Source organism: Sorghum bicolor, chromosome 6 (assembly GCF_000003195.3).
Source record: "Sorghum bicolor cultivar BTx623 chromosome 6, Sorghum_bicolor_NCBIv3, whole genome shotgun sequence".
Lineage (NCBI taxonomy): Eukaryota > Viridiplantae > Streptophyta > Magnoliopsida > Poales > Poaceae > Sorghum > Sorghum bicolor.
In genome coordinates this window covers 49,317,111-49,336,834 of record NC_012875.2, presented here as the reverse complement: position 1 = coordinate 49,336,834, position 19,724 = coordinate 49,317,111, and the positions used below count along the sequence as shown (strand labels likewise).

The window sequence follows — 19,724 nt, the reverse complement described above, 5'->3', positions numbered from 1 at the left end:
ATGCAGTTATATGGAAACAAAAAGCTTCCACTAAAACGAAGACTCCGACAAATTAAAAATATGTTTCACAGGTGGGAAGGAATCAGAAAAGATGGGGGGAAAAAACATGTTAGCTAGCGCAGCCTCCACTGAACACACATAGGTACTCCAACGTAAATGGAATGCGATGCTGCAAGCATGATGATGTCTCGCAGTCGCGGGTGAGTGCTCCGGTAAAGCACCGCATTTTCGCAGTGTCCCATCTGCAGATCTGCTGCCTCTGGTAAATTTATCCCGTGTCCATGAGAGACCGCATCAAACAAAAGTCCAATTCGGAGGCCGATGTGTCTATGGTCCGCTTTGGCATATGGGCCTTTTGCCCGCGTTTTGTCTTGAAATGGACAGGGGCGTGCATGGGCCAGGTACAGGAGGACAAGTAAGCCATGTTCACTGTGCGCTGCACCGAACTGTCCGGCAGGAGGGGGCGGTGACAGATGCAATGACATCAGACCTGTCCATGCATCCAGCTGTTTGGTTCCTAAATTTTATACAGTTAAACTTTAATCACTTAAACTTTTAAATACACTAACTAAAAATAAGTTAAAATAATTTAATTTTATTAATCGCTTTAAAAGTAACTAAAATAATTTTAACTGATTAAAATTTAGCAAAAAACTATTTTTTTAAAAAAAAAGTCAATGGCTTGACGTTGACCACTCGCTCACGCCTGAGGCGGCACAGGTAGCGCCAGCGCTAGCTATACGTACCGACGAGCGATCGAGTGTTAACGATATCTTTATTAAGAAGATGCATGATCAGATTCAGATAACACCAGAATGATAACCGGTCAGATTAATTTAATTAAAATAAAATCAGGTCCGCTGCAGTACGTACGGTGTCGCCATCATTCATCAAGCCGCGTACATTATTAGGCCTTCTTTAGTTCCAAAATAATTTATATTCTTACATCGAATCTTGAAATATTATGATATATGTATAGAGTATTAAATATAGATTAAAAAAATAAAAAATTATATAGTTTATCTATAATTTACGAGATCACACTTTTAAGCCTACTTAATCAATAGTCGAACAATAAGCATCAAATATAAACGAAAATGCTACAGTACCAAAACTAAAAAATTTTCATCCACTGTAACGAGCCCATATACACGTACCGCGCGGACCTCTTCTAGAAGTGTCTGAACTATTTCAATCGCGCCCGAAGTTTGACCTTCCAGATGTCGCATCTCTGCATGCATTGCCGATTCGTAGGGTTTGACCTCCGTCTCGCATGGCCTTGGTCGCCAAGGAAACGCACGGCCTCGGCAGCAGCTAGCGACGTGCGTAAGCGTAGCGGTACGTACACCTTGATGTGTGCAAGCAAGAAAAGGAGGTCGAGAGGAAAGTCCAGGGAGTTAATATATATGCCTTGCCGCCACGTTGTTGATTGTTGTTTGTTGAAAGTCCAGGGAGTTAATATGCCTTACCAATGCACTTGACTATTCTTTAACTGTCAGTTGTGACGACTAATAACGGTTTAATTAAGAAGGCATTGGAGAGAGAAAAATATTAGCACTAGTCCACACGGCAGAAAAACCTGCCACATGATTCACATGGCAAGTGCACGGCAAGTAGCCTCAAGTACCAGGAAATCGTCGCGTTTCTTGTGCGCGTCGGTATCGGAACGTGTAGTTAGTCACCCACGAACAGCTGGTGTGTTGCCTTGTTGGGTAGGCAGCGGCACAAGAGAAGGCGCGCCGTACTGCCATCCTTGCTAAGAAATAATAAAATAAAAGTGTACTATTATTCAAACCCAGTATTCAGTTTCAAATTACAAAATCAGATAATAGACATCCTCCAGCTCTCAAAACAGAACAACTTTAGTCCTCTAGTTTTCTATTTTGCAAAATAAGGAAAATATGATTTACTATACTACTACAAATCATAAATAATTTGTTTGAATCAGAAAAATATGAATTTAGTACCTATTTTCTATAGAAAAATATGACATACCTATTTGGGATCTAGTACATATTATTTAGAACTGATTTTTTGTTGCTATGGCTTTATTGCAGCTCGTAAATGTGCTCATCACTTTTTTAAAAAAATGATCCAAATGACTCCGACGTACATTTCAAAATAAAAATATTACTAGTTTTAACATTTAATAATTTTTAGTGATCAAACTAGATTTTTATATTTTTAGAAAGTAGAAAACTCTCTTCGTTTTTTTAAGTGTCACAATTGGTTTGTCCTAAGTCAAATATTGCAGTTTTTGACCAACCATTTTTAAAATTTCTTATAGTTTAACAATATATAAATTATAGATTATGATAGTATTTCTCATAATAAATCTAGAAATATAAATCTTATGACATGAAACTATATAAAATTTTTCAAATCAATGGTTAAAGATACACATATTTGACTTAGAACAAACCAGATGTAACACTTAAAAACCGGTGAAGTACTTGAAAAGTCGGTTATAAGATAAAATTTATTCACTTTTAACAATTGGAGAATGTTTTGTTACTCGGCCTTATAGACGTTGAAAATCATGGTAATGTGTCCTGCCTTGGTCCAAAAATAAAGCAATTTTCTTTTTTCGATAAGTAGAGTAATTTAAATTTTAACTAAAGTTATTATATAAAAAATACAAACATTCATGATACCAGATATATTATGTAAATTTTATTAGAGATATAAATGCTAAAATTATTCATTATAAATTTGTCTAACTTAAATTAGTTTAATTGTCATATTTTTTTATACTTATATATATTAGGGGAGGGGTTTTAACTCAAAAGTATACATTTATTTTTATACATCGTTCATACCTATAAAGAAACTCATTTTAAAAAAGGTTTGGGTCAAACATTAAAAATATAGATCATGAATAACTTTTTAAGTTGATGAGTTTAAAAATATGAAAATCATATGAAGAGACTTATCTTAAAAAATATTTTTATAAAAATATACTTATACCATTTTTTTGATATTTTTTATTAAAAAAATCTTAAAGTTATATTTTAAAGAACGTACCGATGTCCTAGACGATTTTTCTTTCCTAAGCGATTCTTTTAATAAGTAGGGACGGAGTATAAAAAATTGACATCTCTGCCACGGTACCACCGCGGCGTCGCAGCACGCAGGGCCGCTGTAGGCTCCGCTCTACCCACGGTCCACTCGGACGCTTGTCGGACGCGTCCGTGCACGGGAGTGGCATCACCATCCGCCTTGGACGCTAGCAGGGTGCGGTCGCAGCATCTAGGCGCGCAGAATCCGGGTCTTGGAGGTGATGTCAGCTAGAGAGCGGTGTCCTCTTCTCTTCTCTGCCTGGACGCAGCGGTAACCGACGAGCCCATCTGACGTCAGGGGACGGCGACGAGACCTGGAGAAGAGAATGATCCGGCCGAGATGCTCCCGTTCCGAATTGGGCTACTACTGCTACCGTAACGTACGGGTTTTGTACGTACGTATAGGCATGTCGCAGTCAACCTGCTAATAACTCTCTGTTGCTGGAAGTGGAGAAGTTACACGAAGTACTCCTATGTTACATCCAAATATTATATATACGGAGTACATCAGAGTGCAAAATTTAGAAATAGAAATTTCGCATCGCCAGATTTGGATGAGGTCTTGTTTAGTTGGAAAAAAAATTTAGTTTTGGATGCTTTAGTATTTTCATTTGTATTCGATAATTGTTGTCTAACTATAGACCAACTAGATTTAAAAAATTCGTCTCACAAATTACAGGTAAACTGTCTAATTAGTTATTTAGGAGATGTTTGGTTGCTAGCCACAATCTACCACAACTAACTTTAGGCAAGTGTGGCAAGCCACAAAAAGTGTGGCTAGCAAATTGGTTGCCACACTTTGCCATGCCTAAAGAAATCTTGCCACACTTTTTAACTCTATGACATGTGGAGCCCAAAAGAATCATGCTAAACAAGTCCAACTCACCTCCTAAACAAGTCCAACCCACCTCCTAAACAAGTCCCTATTCTAAATCTAGGGACTTAGATTCAAAAAAATCAACTCCAACCCACCTCCTACTTGGGCTCTCATTTTCCATGCCCTCCTAAATTATAGTTTCAACCCCTCACATCTAGAACCCCCTATCCTACTTGTTTAGGAGGTGGGTTGGAGTTGGGTCTTAATTTAAGCTCCTACTTTTTTTTTATCATAGCATGTAAATAAAAATTTAAGGGCTTAATTTAGGGACTTGGGTTGGAGTTGCTCTAAGCTTAGTTGTGAACCAAACACTTGCCAAGTTGGTCAAACTTGCTTAAGGTAAAATGTGGCAAATTGTGGCTAGCAACCAAACAGCCCCTTATATCTATATTTAACAACTAAACAAGGCTTGAATACCAGAAGCAAGAACCCGAAGTACTACTGCACTAGGAAGGATACGTCAATCGAGCTATCAAAGATTACTGCAGAAGGACTATGAGAACGATGATGAGATCAACAAATCCTGGCGTGCACGCACTCCTTCGGCATGGCAGGCGGCGTCCGTGCGGAGGTCTGCCACCTTGCCAAATCCGTGGCGGGCAGAGAATAATAATCGCCGGCCGTGCGCGCTGGGACGCCGAATGGGTCGGGGTGGAGTCACGGCACGGCACGGGATACGTGGGGTGCTCACGTCGGGGATAGGATAACGCACGCACTCCATGACGATCGACGGCACACGCGCAGGTCGTGTGGGACGATGGCCGGTGGCACAAGGCCGTCATGGCCAGTCGCCACCACCGCCCTGTGGGCTGTGGGGAGTTCGGGAAGGAATAGTTGGTGACCTCGGGACGACGATATATTCGACCCTATTCTATTCAAGGGCATCACGCCATCGCCATGGCATGTAGTAGTACTACAGCTATCTGCTGCCGTGCTGATATTCCGGGCTAGGCTAGGGGAGCAGGTGGCGTGGGCGTCGCGGTCTACGATCTTGACACCGCCGCTGAAGGATCTGAGGAATCACAAGCAACAGCACCTGGGCTGGCTGACGCGGTTTGGGCATCGAGAGGTCTCACGCCGAGGGCTTCAGGGAGGAGTTGCGACTCCGGCCACCTTGGTCTTTCATTGCATCGGCGACCTGTTGCAGTGCGCGCGAGGCAAGGGGTGGTGCGGCGAGCAGCATGGTGGTGCCTGCCTGCCTGGCACTAGCCAAACCAAACCGCGTGCCGATAAGCAGAAGCAGAACCCAGCCAATTTTACTGCTCCAACAGCAGGCTGCATTGCTGCTCCACCGAGAGGGCGAGAGCCCGGAAAGCGGCAGCACCCGCATGTGTGTGCTTCAGTGCTTGCAGTAATTTCGGGTGCTCCTCAAATGTCCATTGTCCAGTAGACTACCGAGCTGGTGCTCGCCATTCCTACTACAGATATTGACTGCCGATGCCCAATGGCCACCGCCTGGGTTTGGAATTCGGTTGCGTAGATTTTTCTGCTGCCTACTGTTTAGAATGCACAACTGTTCCTTCTCCAAAAGTTTAGATGTATTTTGACACATGAACTATTAAATATAGACTAAAAAATAACTAATTACATAGATTACAATTACTTTACGGGACGAATCTTTTAAACCTAATTAATTTATAATTTAACAATAACTGCTACAATAATATATATAGTAATAATAGATTAAATAGACATAATAAATTCGTGTCCGGAAGGTCTCTATGGAACCCTTGATATGACACCTTAAAACTAGCCAGGATAAATTAGGCCTTATTTTGTTCCAAAAAAGTAGCTAAATTTTTTTAAAATTTTTCGTCACATCGAATCTTGCAGCATATACATAAAATATTAAATATAGATAAAACCAAAAACTAATTACACAGTTTGTTTGTAAATTGCGAGATGAATCTTTTGAGTCTAGTTAGTCCAAACTAGATAATATTTGTCAAATAAAAACAAAAATGCTACAGTATACCAACACAAAAAATTTTGAAAACTAAACAAGGCCTATTATAAAAAGTGGCTTTCGAGCAGTACCAATAACAAGAGGAATTACAATCGGGGCCTTAGGAATAAGCATCACTCTTCAGAAATAAAATTCAAATGCTTTTAGTACAAGTATAAAAATTCAACGAATCTGGCTGCACGCTATAGAGAAAAGTATTTACATTTGAGCAGACAATTGCGCTATCATTATTCATTATGTACCAAGCAAAGTATATGCAAAATGGAGAAAAAAAAAACTATAGTGGCTATACCCCCATTGAACAGGAGCACCTCTTTAATTTATGTACTCCACCGGCCATTGCGCCGTACTCACTCCTAATCGCAGCTGCTAAATCCCATCATCTTCATACTACAAATCCTTAAGAAATACCCCATAAACAACTACTAGCAGTAGCTTTTTTTTTAAAAAAAAGGAAAAAGAAAGAACAAATCAAAATAAAATAAATAGCTCAGAAAAACACGGAGAAATCACCATCTTTGGACTGATCTCTCCTCCCGTCGCCGTCGCCGCCGACACGGCCTCCGTCCGCCACAGGTGAAGCCTTCCCGCCCTCGCCCGCCTTTGTTGCGGCCTCGGCTTCATTGGACGCGAACACCTCGTGGACGACCTTCTCGACGTCAAGCGCCTCGTCGCCGCCCTCGTCCTGCGGCGACGGCGTCGGGATGAAGGGCGGGCGCGCCACCTGCAGGATGCGGTCCCAGTCGACGCCGCGGAAGAAGGGGTGGGCCTTGACGCCGCGCGCGCCGACGCGCTTCTCGGGGTCCTTCTCGAGGAGGCGGGCGATGAGGTCGCGCAGCGGCGTCTGCTCGCCGACGAGCTCCGGCTGCTTGGCGAGGACGCGGTAGAAGGTCTCCTTGCGGTTCTGCCCCCGGAACGGCGTGCGGCCGTAGAGCATCTCGTACAGCACCACGCCCAGGCCCCACCAGTCCACGGCGAAGTCGTGGCCGCGCCCGGCGATGATCTCGGGCGCCACGTAGTCCTCCGTCCCCACGAACGAGTTCGACTTCGCGGGCGTCCGCGCGCCGGGCGAGGCCGCGGAGGAGGAGGCCGTGGTCGCCGTCGATGACGACGAGGAGGAGGAAGCCGTCCGCGAGGTGGACAGCGGCGACGGCGAGTCCGCGGCCGGCTTCGCGGCAGGCCTCGCGGCGCTACCGGTGCGGAATGGGAAGCACAGGGCAGCGCCCGCCGGCTTCCTCGCTCTCCCGCGGCTCGGCAACGGTGCGGCGACCGGAGCCACCGGCTTGGGACTGGTGGCCGGCGCGTCTGGCTCCTGCGGCGGCGCCGGGAGCCGCGTGGAGAGGTCGAAATCGACGAGCATGATGTGACCGCTGTCCTGGATGAGGACGTTCTCCGGCTTGAGGTCCCGGTACACGATGCCGAGGCTGTGCAGGTACTCGAGCGCCAGCACCAGCTCCGCCGCGTAGAACCTGCGTGCGATTGGGGGGAAAAAGAGAGAGACCAGGGCAGAAATTAGTAGCGATCAAATTGTGAGGCAGCTCGCCGTGTCGTGCGGGTGCGCGCGAGACGCGTGGTTTCGTTAGGCCGTTGATGGAACCGTTGGACGGAGACGTACCGTATAACGGAGTCGGAGAACATCTTCTCGGTCTGGCGCCGCCGGAGCGAGTTGAGGTCCCCGCCGCCGCAGCGGTCGATGGCGAAGCCGACGACGGCGTCGGTGGCGAGGATGCCGCGCAGGGAAGGGAGCAGCGGGTGGCGCAGCGCCAGGAGCACGTCCCGCTCGAACCAGATCCGGCGGTGGCCGTCCCCGTCGCCGCCGGCCGCCTTCTTGTGCCGCGCGGCCTCCCGCGAGACCGCCTTGAGGGCCATGGCCGCGGCGCCGGCCTCGCCGTCCTGTTCCCCGCCAGGGGCGTGCACGACGTGGAACACGACGCCCTTGGCGCCGCGCCCGAGCACGGACACCGCCTTCAGGTCCTCCAGGCTCAGCTGCCGCGGCGGCGGCGGCGCCGCGACGGCCGTCATTGCGCCGAAGAGGTGGGGCGGTGGATTGCCGCAGTGAGGAACGGAGTGGGTGTTGGTGCGTGAGCGCGGGGTGGGGGTGATGGGGGAGCGCGTGGGGGCGAGGATTTGGTCGCGATTCGATTCGAGGATTCGGTGGAGCAGCAAAGTTGGGAGCGGGGGATTTATGCGGGGGGGCCTCGGCGTCCGCGGTGCCTTGGGGACGAAGCGCCGAGCGGCGGGCGAGCGCGCACCGCGGACCGCTCCACCTCTCTGGGTGCGGGCGGTGGGGGGAGTTGCGGGACGGTCTTGCCTTGCGCGAAGCCGTGGGGGAGGATTTGAAACGTCCCGGGGCAAGTATTTTATCCGGGTACATGTATGGCGTATCCCCTGTCGTGTGCCGAGGTAGAAAAAAGGGCAGAAAATGAGGGCGAATTCGAGTGGATTTGGTCGGGTCTGCGGTCTGCCTGCGACGGCGGGTCGGTACGGCCCATAGTCTTCTCCTCTATTTCGGCCTGCGCCGGATTCTATCTTTTTCTACGAGGGAGATTTTGTTGTTCTTCTAGGGCTTCTAGAAGGTGGCACGACCCGGGGGGAAAAATGAAGTACAGGGTACAGTTAAAGGTACTAGTCGTGCGCTTTTACTGTAGGGTTGGCAACATGATTGAACATGCACCATCTGATCTCTGATGAGAGCTATGGAATGTCTGCTAGTGGTTCGAATAAAATAGCAGATTTCGGTGGTGTTACAAAGCCCAATTGTTGATGAGCATGTTGATTCTTGGCAGCCATTTGGGACTTGGGAGCATGTGTTTGACGATTCAATAACAGGAGCTAACAAGAGAAACAATCAAACAACGAGATGAATGATGGCTGCTGTGGAACATGGAAGTGGTAGCAAAAAGCATGGCAGACAGGCCCCGTTATCTGTGCGCTTGGCAACCCGATGGGTGGGAGGGACATGGTAGTTGACACGGAGGGAGGTTTTGCTTGGGCATATACAACACTAATTAATACGTCATCTATATAGTGTTATATTTGCATTTTAGTTCAACATACAGATGATTAAGGCATCGTTCGGTTATCACCGATCCAGCCCCAAAACAGCCCGTCATTTCTTCAGGATTTTGAATAGCACTGGAACTATTTCTAGCCAAACCAGGCTGTGAATATGGTAACTGAATGACACCTAAATGAGGAGAGAGAGGCTGGCACCATCGTCTCACGAGACGCCTGCTCAGGTTCGTGCTCCTAGGCTCTGCCCCCCCCACCCCCCTCCCCTCTCTTGGATTGTTGTACGCATCAGTTGTGAGCCATCTTTTGCGAGTCTTTAGATCAGATGTGGCCAAGATGCTGGTGGTAGCCTGCGAAATCTCGGTTCTGCAATTTTCTTTGGCCACATCTAATCATAAACTATGTGAAAGCATTAGTTAACTTGCAGATAGTTAAATACCTGTTTGTGGATTGTATAAGTTGTATATTTAGTTTATCTATTTTGTGGATTCTAAGAACCTATAAACAACTCCTGTTTGTGGATTGAACATGTCCTAAGTTTGATTTCAGCATCACTCTCCTGATTTTTTTTATTATTAAGGAAATATAGAGTGTGGTGGAGAAATTTCTGTTCTTCATTTAGGCTCCCTTTGGAATGAGGGAATTTTTCTTGTTCCTTCATCTTCCTTGCGAAAAATGAACTACATAAATTCCTATACAATTCTTGTAAAATTCTGCATTCCAAAAAGGCCCTATTAGTGTGGGTTTTTTTGAGTGGAAACTATATCGTAGATCATTAATGAACATTGTAGATGCATCATCTTTCACAAGAAAACATAATTCTCACCTATTTCTCCTAGTAAGTGATCGGTGGGGGTTGACCAATGAACTTCTACTCTACATTTTATCAAGACTCACACCAGTCTACCAAACAACAGATTTGTAAACTCTTGCATCTAAACTCCTAGTAGTGTTGCACGCCTCCTAAGAGGAGTCACCTTTTGTAGGCCTTCTCAATTCTCCGATAGTTGTGGACAATGTTTTATTGTCTATGGAGTGGTGAATCGTGATATGTTGGTTTCATGATCATAGCTATATTAACTATCTTATGAAGTAACTTTTCTCTTTGTTATTGGTTAGAATTGGCATCAAATTTTGATTGATCTCTTCTACTCTTGTCACAACTGGTGTGAAGATGGATCAGTAGGAACTGATTAGGAGGCTCTCTTTGTGTTATATCTCTTTGTTTAATTAGAGTTTAACCTATATTATAAATTAAACTCGCAGGAGACTATGGTCTAGTGCATCCCAGGAGGAGGGAATTTCATCTGTTACCTAAAAACAAACACGTATACATTATAATCGCACCCTCCCTTCACCGATTACGTCTAAGGGCATTCCCAATACAGAAACCATCATGGTTTCTATAGATATTAATTGCAGTGTTACCTAAGCATTTTACTGATGTGACAATATAGTTATTGAAGAGAGAGAATAAAAATCATAGAAACTGGGTCTAAGTTAGAAACCATGTCTACACAAAATCCAAGACATTAAGTTATATGATTGACTAAGGGCAGTCCCAATGATAGAAACTATACACGATTTCTATAGTAGCCATGTCATCTATAGAATACACAATAAATATTGCCTTCTTTCCCTCGTTTCTCTCTCCCAAATCCATCCACTGGCCTTGTTTAGTTTGCAAATTTTATGGTTTTTGACTACTGTAGCACTTTCGTTTTTATTTGACAAACATTGTCCAATCACGGAGTAATTAGGCTCAAAAGATTCATCTCGCAAATTACAGGTAAACTGTGCAATTAGTTTTTATTTTTGTCTATATTTAATGCTCTATGCATGCGACCAAAAATTCAATGTGACGGGGAATCTTGAAAATTTTTGCGAACTAAACAATGCCTGAGTAGTAGCCGAGTAGGACATCTTCTCTTCTTCCTCAATAAGCACGAGACAACTTCATCTTCGTCCTGACACCTAACGATAAAGAGTAGCACATTCTTTTTTCTTCCTGGTGAGGAGTAGCAGCAGGGGAGGCCGTTGGACATCAGCGAGGCCAGGGGCTGGGCCAACGGCCGAAGCAAAGCTCGTCTCCAAGTCGTCGGTGAGCTTGGCCCCGTCACCAGCATGAGCTCGTGCTCTCATCTCTCTCACTGTGAGCGTGGCTTGTACGGACGCACGCGGCCTAGGCAACAACGGACGGCGGCGCGGCGAGAGCTGCATGAGCGAGACAGCATGCGGGCAGCGCTGCCTGACAGAGGCACGACGACCACTGCGTGGGTGATAGCGGCGAGCACGACAACAACCGCGGCCTAGTCGACGACGATGAGACCTGTACGGACGGAGTCACGGTGAGCACAGCCTAGATGGTGGTGGCGCGGCTGCAACCACGGCCTGGGCACGGCGATGCGGCAGCGCGTGGGCGTAGAAACCACCCGTTTCTTCACAATGCGAAAATAGCGGTTTCTTCGTACCTCGGTTCACGAGTAGACTGGGTTTCTCTCCCAAGAAACGATTTCGTCAGATTTCTCTCTCTTTCTTCATTAATTAGATTGCCACATCAGATTTTTGCTTAGGTGGCAGGATATTTAATAGGGATAGAAACTATCATAAAAATCCATTGGGACTGCCTTAAGAATGAAGAAAGAATAAATGTGATTGGATATAAAAATATTCTATAAAAACTATCCATTAGAACTATAGTTTATATATATATATAGTGTCTATAAAAAATTAATGTGTATAGAAACTATATATAGTTTTTAGCATTGAGAGTGCGCTAACTGAATTCACTCACAGAGATCGGATCGGATAAGATGATTTGATGATTGGACGTTACATGAGAGGATGGTGGATGGATTTTGACCCTTTGAATCTGGGGGCCGGTGAGCGTCGCCCATGCTTTGCAAGCTGGCAAATGCTCCGTGTTCCGCTTGTCAGTTGTCCTAGACCATAATAACTATAATGACCCTCGTGTGAATGAACTGAGAAGTTACCGAGATAGGATGATCCCGCACGCACAGGAACTTGTCGATCTCTAGCCACAGGATCGGGATATGCCTAGAAAATAATAATATCAGTCTTGTTTAGTTTTTAAAAAATTTTCAAGATTTCTCATCACATCAAAGTATTAAATATAGATAAAAAATAAACTAATTACATAATTTATTTATAATTTATGAAATAAAATTTTTTAAGTCTAGTTAGTTCAATAATATTTAAGTGATACAAATAAAAGGGCTACGTAGCTAAATTAAAAATTTAAACAAAGCTAAGATAGGAGCACATCTCTTGATTCTTGAACCGAGTCACATCTCACATGTTGCACGAGTTCGAGTTTCTTGTCCGTTTTATTCATTTTATTTTTATTACAAAAACCACCCCTGTACAAGGGGAAGTGCTCTGAAATTTCTGTCTCATGCCCTGATGGGAGGGGAGCAGTTGGGCCGCCGATCAGGCTCACATGTGAGTCACAACTGATAGTCGCAGCCTAGCTACTCTCTGGATCGGAGGAGACCTTTTTCAGACCTGAACTGAACCAGATGTCAAACCGGCGACGCTGATTGGCCCTGACCGTTTGTATATAATTTAAGAGACTATTTTTTTGAATCTAGTTAGACTTTGTTTAATTCACGCTAAAACCAAAAAATTTTCAAGATTCTCCATCACATCGAATTTTGCGGCATATACATGAGGCATTAATTAAATATAGATAAAAACAAAAACTAATTGCATAGTTTGTTTATAAATCGCGAGACAAATCTTTTAAACTTACTTACTCCATGATTGGACAATGTTTGTCAAATAAAAATGAAATTGCTACGGTGTCAAAATCCAAAACCTTTTTGGATCTAAACAAGGCCTTAGTTTATGATTAGACAAAAAATTATTAAATACAAACGAAAGTGCTACTAAAATCAAATTTTTTTAGGAACTAAACAAAGTCTTAATTATAATCCTGTTCTTGGCCGCCTCTGATCACTCTCCAAATTAAACCTCACATCATCGTGAGCATATCAGGACGTACTGATAATCACCGTCCTCGGTTGCATTCGCGTTGGATGAGATAACTGTTCATTTGTTTGTCTTATAAATTATATCTTTTTTATTAATAATATTTTTTTCTCATAATAAATCAATAAATAATACTTCCAATCACATGTTTCAGACAAGCATCTCCAACCGTCGCGGGGCCAGGGGAAGCTGAAGCCCATGGCCACGGAGCTAGACAACGGTCATCGGGACCAACTGGAGGAAAGGAAACGACGACGGATTCCCTGACGATCATCTGCCCACGGCCACCATGGTCCATGGTGACCGCAGTCCGCAGCGCGACTCCGATCGTCGGGTCCGCGCGCGAGGGAGAGGGAGGCGGTTGGGAAGCGGTCGCCGTCGGGGTTGTTGGCCGGTGAGGCTGGCGACGAGGACCCGAGCGACTGGACGCTCTGGACAGGATGGGCGGATGGCACTGCTACGGCCGCCATGCCCCATGCGGCACGGGGCGGATTCATGACGGTCGGCAACTCGTGGTTTCGATAACGCGAGACGGAATGGGTTTCACAGTAACGCCAGGCCGGCACTGAAAAAAGGTGGCTTGTTGCTAGAGCTTTGCGCGCCAAAGATTCGGAGATACGGAGTACACGTGTACCGGAAATCATAGAGGAGCTAGTCGCTTGTTGGCCTTAGATTAATGAACTCGCTTAGCCAGATTTGACATAGTATATCCGCCCAACTGTTGCCGCAAGAAACTCCACCATCAAGGGCAAAGGCAAACATGTGTCGAGAGGACGACAGAAGAACAACACATTCTCATGTTATACACGCGAGAGAATAACAATGCATGAGGTTGAAATGGTAGAGTTTATAAAAGGTAAAAAGGTCAAAAGAAAAGTTTTTTTTAAAAAAAAATGAACATGTTTGATGGAATCTATTGTATACCTTCTATTGGTCGTATCAAGTCAAAACTGAGTAGAAAAAATACTGAGCAGTACTGGAGAGTGTTCAGTATCAACTTGTCCAACACTCAAGAACACAAAATACTGAACATTACTGAAACATGAATACTCTGAATTTTGCTCATTATAACATTTTGGTGTAGAATAGTATTCTACACCTAGGGTGTAGAATAGCATATATATATATATATATATATATATATATATATATAATTCCACACAAACCGAGCTGAAATTACGTGAAACCCACATTAGCCGATAAATGGGGCTCAATGATTTTCATAGATATAGACTTTCTGATAACCACAAGTCTCTCATCCAGAGATCTATTCATTCTATAATTTAACAATGTCAGCAAAAAATGGATAAAGCCACTTTAGTAACTTGGCTTAGTCATTTTTTTTTCCAAACTGACAACTGTTCTCAATGCATGTTTATTTGTTATATCAACTTCTGTTTAAATTTGTAAATCGTTTTAATTTTATTCTAAATCAAACTTGACTCATGTTGATAAACACGTACATTACTATCAAACAAATGCATTGCTAAAACATATTTCATTTCATGATATATGTAGTGGATTTTGCTTGGTGTTATACATACACTTATGCACCATTCATTAAACTTGATCAAATCTAGAAAATTTTGTTTTGAGACAACTATGACAACTTAAAATTTAAAATTTAAAACAGACAGAGTTACATGTACCAAAACTTTATAACGTTCACATTAGCAATTAGGATTATTACTCTTAGCACGCAAGCTTAGGCGCACGCGCTCTCTCTCTCTCTTTTTGACACTTCAGCTGGACTTGTTTAGATGTAAAATCTTTTTAGATTTTGATATTATATCATTTTCGATATGATAACAAATTTTGTTTATATTTAATATTTTATACATTTACTATAAAATTCGATTTGATAAAAAGTTTTGTAAATTTTTGGATTTTTGAACTGAACAAGACGCTTTGAGGGGGCACGCTCGTGGCACTTCTGCCAACCGTCGGCTCGTCTTGAGAAAAGTCAAAAGGGTAACGGCTTACGACAAGGACAACGATTTTGTGCGGCGCACGAGGCAGGAGCAGGAGTGAGACCGAGGCCTTGTTCAGTTCGCAAAAACGGGTGAAAAACGGCACTGTAGCACTTTCGTTTTTATTTGACAAATATTGTCTAATTATAGAGTAAGTAGGCTCAAAAGATTCATCTCGTGGTTTACAGATGAACTGTGCAAATAGTTTTTGTTTTCATGTATATTTAATGCTCCATGCATGTGCCGCAAGATTCGATGTGATGGAGAATCTTGAAAAATTTTACGAACTAAACAAGGCCCGACCTGTACCTGCGCGAGAGAGCCCACACAGGCAGGCAAAAGCTGCTGGTACGTGTGGGTTGGTGGTGGGCGCTGCCTGTCAATTCCAAAACTCTGATCCGCTACAGTACATCTGCTACTGTATAACCACAAACGCTGATAGTTAGGCCTTGTTTAGTTCTCAAAAAATTATGTAATTTTTTTTTAGATTTCCTGTTACATCGAATCTTACGATACATGTATGAAACATTATATATAGATAAAAATAATAACTAATTACACAGTTTGCCTGTGATTCATGAGACAAATATTTTGAGCCTAGTTAGTTCAAGATTGAACAATATTTACCAAATACAAACTAAAATGTTACTGTGTCTATTTTGCCAAAATTTTGGAATTAAACAAGGCCAAACTTTGTAGTTCACCCCAAAATCAAAAGCTTTTTAAGATTCTCCGTCACATCGAATCTAAATATAGATAAAAACAAAAACTAATTGCACAGTTTGTCTATAAATCATGAGATGAATCTTTTAAGGCTAATTACTCTATGATTAGATAATGTTTGTCAAATAAAAATAAAAATGCTACCGTTTCAAAATCAAAAAACTTTTTAGATCTAAACAAGACCTTATTTATAAAAAGAAACGCTGATAGATGCTTCAGCTAAAAGAAAACTAATTAATGTTCCCACAACGAAAGTCCGTGAAAATCAAATCAGGTTGTGCTCCTCGCGATCGAACTGTCTCTTCTGGCTTCGTATGGTCACTGAACCTTTTTTTTTCTAAAAAAAAAACAGTCACTGAACTATATAACGCATGGCCGCACAAGAAACGAGTAGAGCAATTGGAGTTGTTAAGGGGCCAACTCACGTATTGACTTGGACACTAGTACATGATGGCTTAGACCCTGTTTTGTTTCTCTTACTAAATTTTAGTCAGCTAAATTTCAACTAACTTCTAAACACATTATCTAAAAAAAAAGCTAAAATAGCTAGTTTAGTCCCACTAGCTAAAATAAATTTAGCTAATTAAAATTTAGCAAGGAGAACCAAATAAATACCTTAAAATCACTAGCATGCATCTTCTTTTCTCAATAACTAAGGTGACATAGGATCCAAACGCATGCATGGCTTTTAATTTCTTTACAATATCGAGGGGAACTGAGGGACCTTTTTTTTATCGATCGGCTGGTCAAATTATTCCTTGGAGCACCAAACCAACACATGCATATATGTATCTGAAAAACAAATCATATACTACCACTCCTACTATGCTCATAAGTGGAGAAGGGCCAGCCAACTTTAGCCACTAGCTATCCGCATTAGCAAGCTATTTATATTCTATTCTATGTTTCCTCTGGTACTCCCTCAGTACCTAGATTAGTTGACGTTTAGGACATAATTGTGCTTACCAAGGAGTCATTAATTAGGATATATTTTTCCTTGTCTACCTCTAGTAAATATGGTATCGGGTGCATTTCATATGAGAGAGCTACTTAACTCATGGTCAGTACTTCGAGGTGTTAGTTAGGCCAACAGTGTTCAAATCCTTGTGGCCACGTATTTTGCAGGTTTTGGTTTTGTTGTTTGCCTGCATGCGTTTCGGCTGGGTCTAGGCTTGGCGCGCGTTTTGGGCTAGTTTTTTTTACGGTGGCGCAGGATTCCAAAGGTCTCATGCATGGAACTTTGACGCGAGCAATTAATTGTGAGCGAGGCCTTGTTTAGTTTCGAAAAGTGAAAAGTTTTCGGTATTGTAGCACTTTCGTTTGTTTGTGACAAATATTATCCAATCATAGACTAACTAAGATCAAAAGATTCGTCTCGTGATTTACAGCTAAACTGTGTAATTAGTTTTTGTTTTCGTCTATATTTAATGTTTCATGCATGTGCCATAAGATTCGATGTGACGGAGAATTTTGAAAACTTTTTGGTTTTCAAGGTGAACTAAACAAGGCTCGAAACGAGGAGTTGGCGAGCGCTACAGGTGGTCAAGGGCAAGGGCAATCGCGTCCTTAAAAATAACAGCGGACGTACGACGACAGCTTTTGCGAAAACACATCTTAAGCCTAGGACGTCAATTAATTTAGGTATAGAGGGAGTACGTAGTAGTAGTAGTAGTGAGTGGCGTCCTAAAAGCCTCGCTTGGCGTCATCTTTTCTGCGCCCTTTCGCCCACGATTTCTGCGTTCGTTGCTTTCGCTACGCATCGCGCTCGGGAGAAAAGCAGCCGTTCCGGTCGGCTTCCATGGCCTAATAGCCGAAGTCGAACCACTAATTGGATGCACTCTGGACTACTGGAGTGATGTCCTGATGCACTACGGTAGTACTAGACCATAGTGGATGGCTGGATGCGTTTGGAGATTCTTTCACAAAGCATGCATATGCAGGGAGAATCGTTGGAAAATTCTTCTCAGCTAACCTTTTTGTTTTCTCGACGGTAATAAATGCATGTCTGATATATACGCTATGAAGACAAGCACTACAAGTTGTCATGCAGATTGCAGAATGTCGGGCAAAAGGAGCAATATAATGCAAGTCGCAGTTGATCTTTGTTACTGACCCTAAGATAGGTATGGTCTGAGAAAGAGATGATGGCTCACGGCCGGGAATGTTGTATCGTGTCGAATTCTCGATGCTAGCTTTTTCCGTTCTAACACAACCTTTTTTTCATTTTTTTTTGGCTGTAAAAATGAAAACGGTGGGACAAAGCCACAAGGAAGGAAATTCAGCATGAGTAGTTTTTAGAAGCGAACGGCGACATGGAGTAGTGCTAGGAGAAAGCAAAGCAAAGCAAAGCAAAGGCGACCCGGATTCGGAAGTCGCTGTTATACCTTTTGTGCCCCCACGTCCCACGGCGTGGGGGAACTCAACTCGTGACAGCTGATAAAAACCGAACCTAAATAAAGCGATAAAAAGAGGCGACGATGGATCGAAGGTGTCTGCAAAATTCGTTGCAGCTAGCCCTGGACCCTGGTGGGCAAGTGGCACTGCCTGGTGGGATGGGCGTCGCCCGTCGCATAGATCACGTACAGACACAGTGGACGGGAAAGCGACCTTTGAGAGGCTCCAGCGCGGCCAACACGTACGGTACGGACCCCTCCCATGCACGACAACTCGACAAGGACTGTTGAGAAATCTTCACGCCTACAGGTGCATATGCATCCTGGCCGCCTCCTGGGGCCCTGCTACCTTCTCCGTGCTTGTGGGGGGCCAGACGCGCTTGGTACCACGAAGAATGGCATGGACTCTAGTACACGGGAGGACGACGACGGAATGCATGAGGTCACGAGCTACGACGCCAACACCTTGGGAAGTTTCGCTGGTAGAGTCACTTTGGAACGTACGGACTTGCCTCCTGACAGACACGAGCGAGCGTGCGTCGCCATATATAAAAAAGGCAAAGGGTACTCGGCCTCCTGGGCATGCAGGAAGAACGACGACGACCTCACGCACGTGAAATGCTGCTGGTCCGCCAGGCCCCGGCCCCGGCTGGCGGGGCCGGGAATCGCGTCGACGCGCGCGGTGTGTGGCTCGAACCGGGGGATATCGTGCGAGCTGGAGGAAATCAACCACAAGCCCACCGTGGGGGTACGCCGTCGATCGCGCGGCGGTCTTGAGCCCACCCACCGGCACCCGCACGGCATCGCGCGCGCCGATCGTTGGCCGGTCGGATCGGTCACTGGCGAGCTGGCGGCGGACGCGGTCGTGTCAGGGGCTCTCGAGTCCAGGCTAGGGGCCATGATTAATTAGCCGTGGCGGAATGCTGGAGATGATGGGTGTGGCCGTGTGTGTGTGTGTGTGCACTGTTCCATTCATTGCCCCAGCCGCTCTCCCCACCTCCAACTTTGGAGGTGTTTAATTGGCGAGAGCAACAGGCCTCCCGTCGAGCACAATCACCTTTGCTGCTTTGCGATTAGCCGGGCTGTGGTCCTCGCGCATTCCGTGAGCGAGGACGGCAGCTGCTGGTGCTGCTGCTGGTGCTGGAGCAGGGTCGGGTTGGCTCGCGGAAAGGTGGTGTACGACCTGGGTGTGGCGGGGGGCTTGGGGCACGGCCTCCTCGTGCGCGGTGCGCCCCTGAGGCCCTGGGTTGGCTGACCGTGCTGGAACCGCACAGGTGGCCAAGGGAGTTCGGTTCGGCTCGATCCTACATATAGCATGTGGCCCCGGTACTGTGCGCGTAACCGAACGCACCAAGGACGTTTACCCACTTGAAAGAGCAGCGTCCAGCTGGGGATCATCAATGCTCAAGTACCATTATTCCTGAGAAGAAAATGCTGAAAAAGTGCCATTATGTTGGTTTGGCGCGACGCATTTACCGGAGGCTCACCGCACGCTCCATGTCTTTCCAGGTAGGTTTGTCCCTTTAGAACTACGTAGAAGCAAGGGAGACATGGTCACGTTACGCTCACAATTGCACTGTTCCCTTCGTTCACTTGACCGCAACAGCGGAAATATGCGGTAGGCTGGCTTTCATGAGCATTGCCAGAACGTAAATATAGGGAATCAAATAGTTGCAGCATTTGTGAGTATTCAGTTATTTCAAGGTAGTATGG

At 44.7% G+C, this 19,724-nt stretch overlaps 1 protein-coding gene across 1 annotated transcript; it reads right to left on the bottom strand.

Moving 5' to 3' along the window:
* LOC8073694 (serine/threonine-protein kinase OXI1) lies at nt 6,033-8,224 on the bottom strand. Its single transcript, XM_002446657.2, has 2 exons — nt 7,518-8,224; nt 6,033-7,371 (listed from the first exon to the last, which is right to left on the bottom strand). Exons 1-2 carry the CDS (start codon nt 7,922-7,924, stop codon nt 6,393-6,395), a joined length of 1,386 nt encoding a protein of 461 aa, XP_002446702.1. The 5' UTR covers nt 7,925-8,224; the 3' UTR covers nt 6,033-6,392.

What these genes read in the sequence shown, in the direction of transcription:
- LOC8073694 (XM_002446657.2), bottom strand. Translation starts at nt 7,924, where the DNA reads ATGACGGCCGTCGCGGCGCCGCCGCCGCCGCGGCAGCTGAGCCTGGAG. An exon ending in TTCTCCGACTCCGTTATACG is followed by an intron (nt 7,372 to 7,517) that starts GTACGTCTCCGT and finishes AATCGCACGCAG; the next exon opens with GTTCTACGCGGCGGAGCTGG.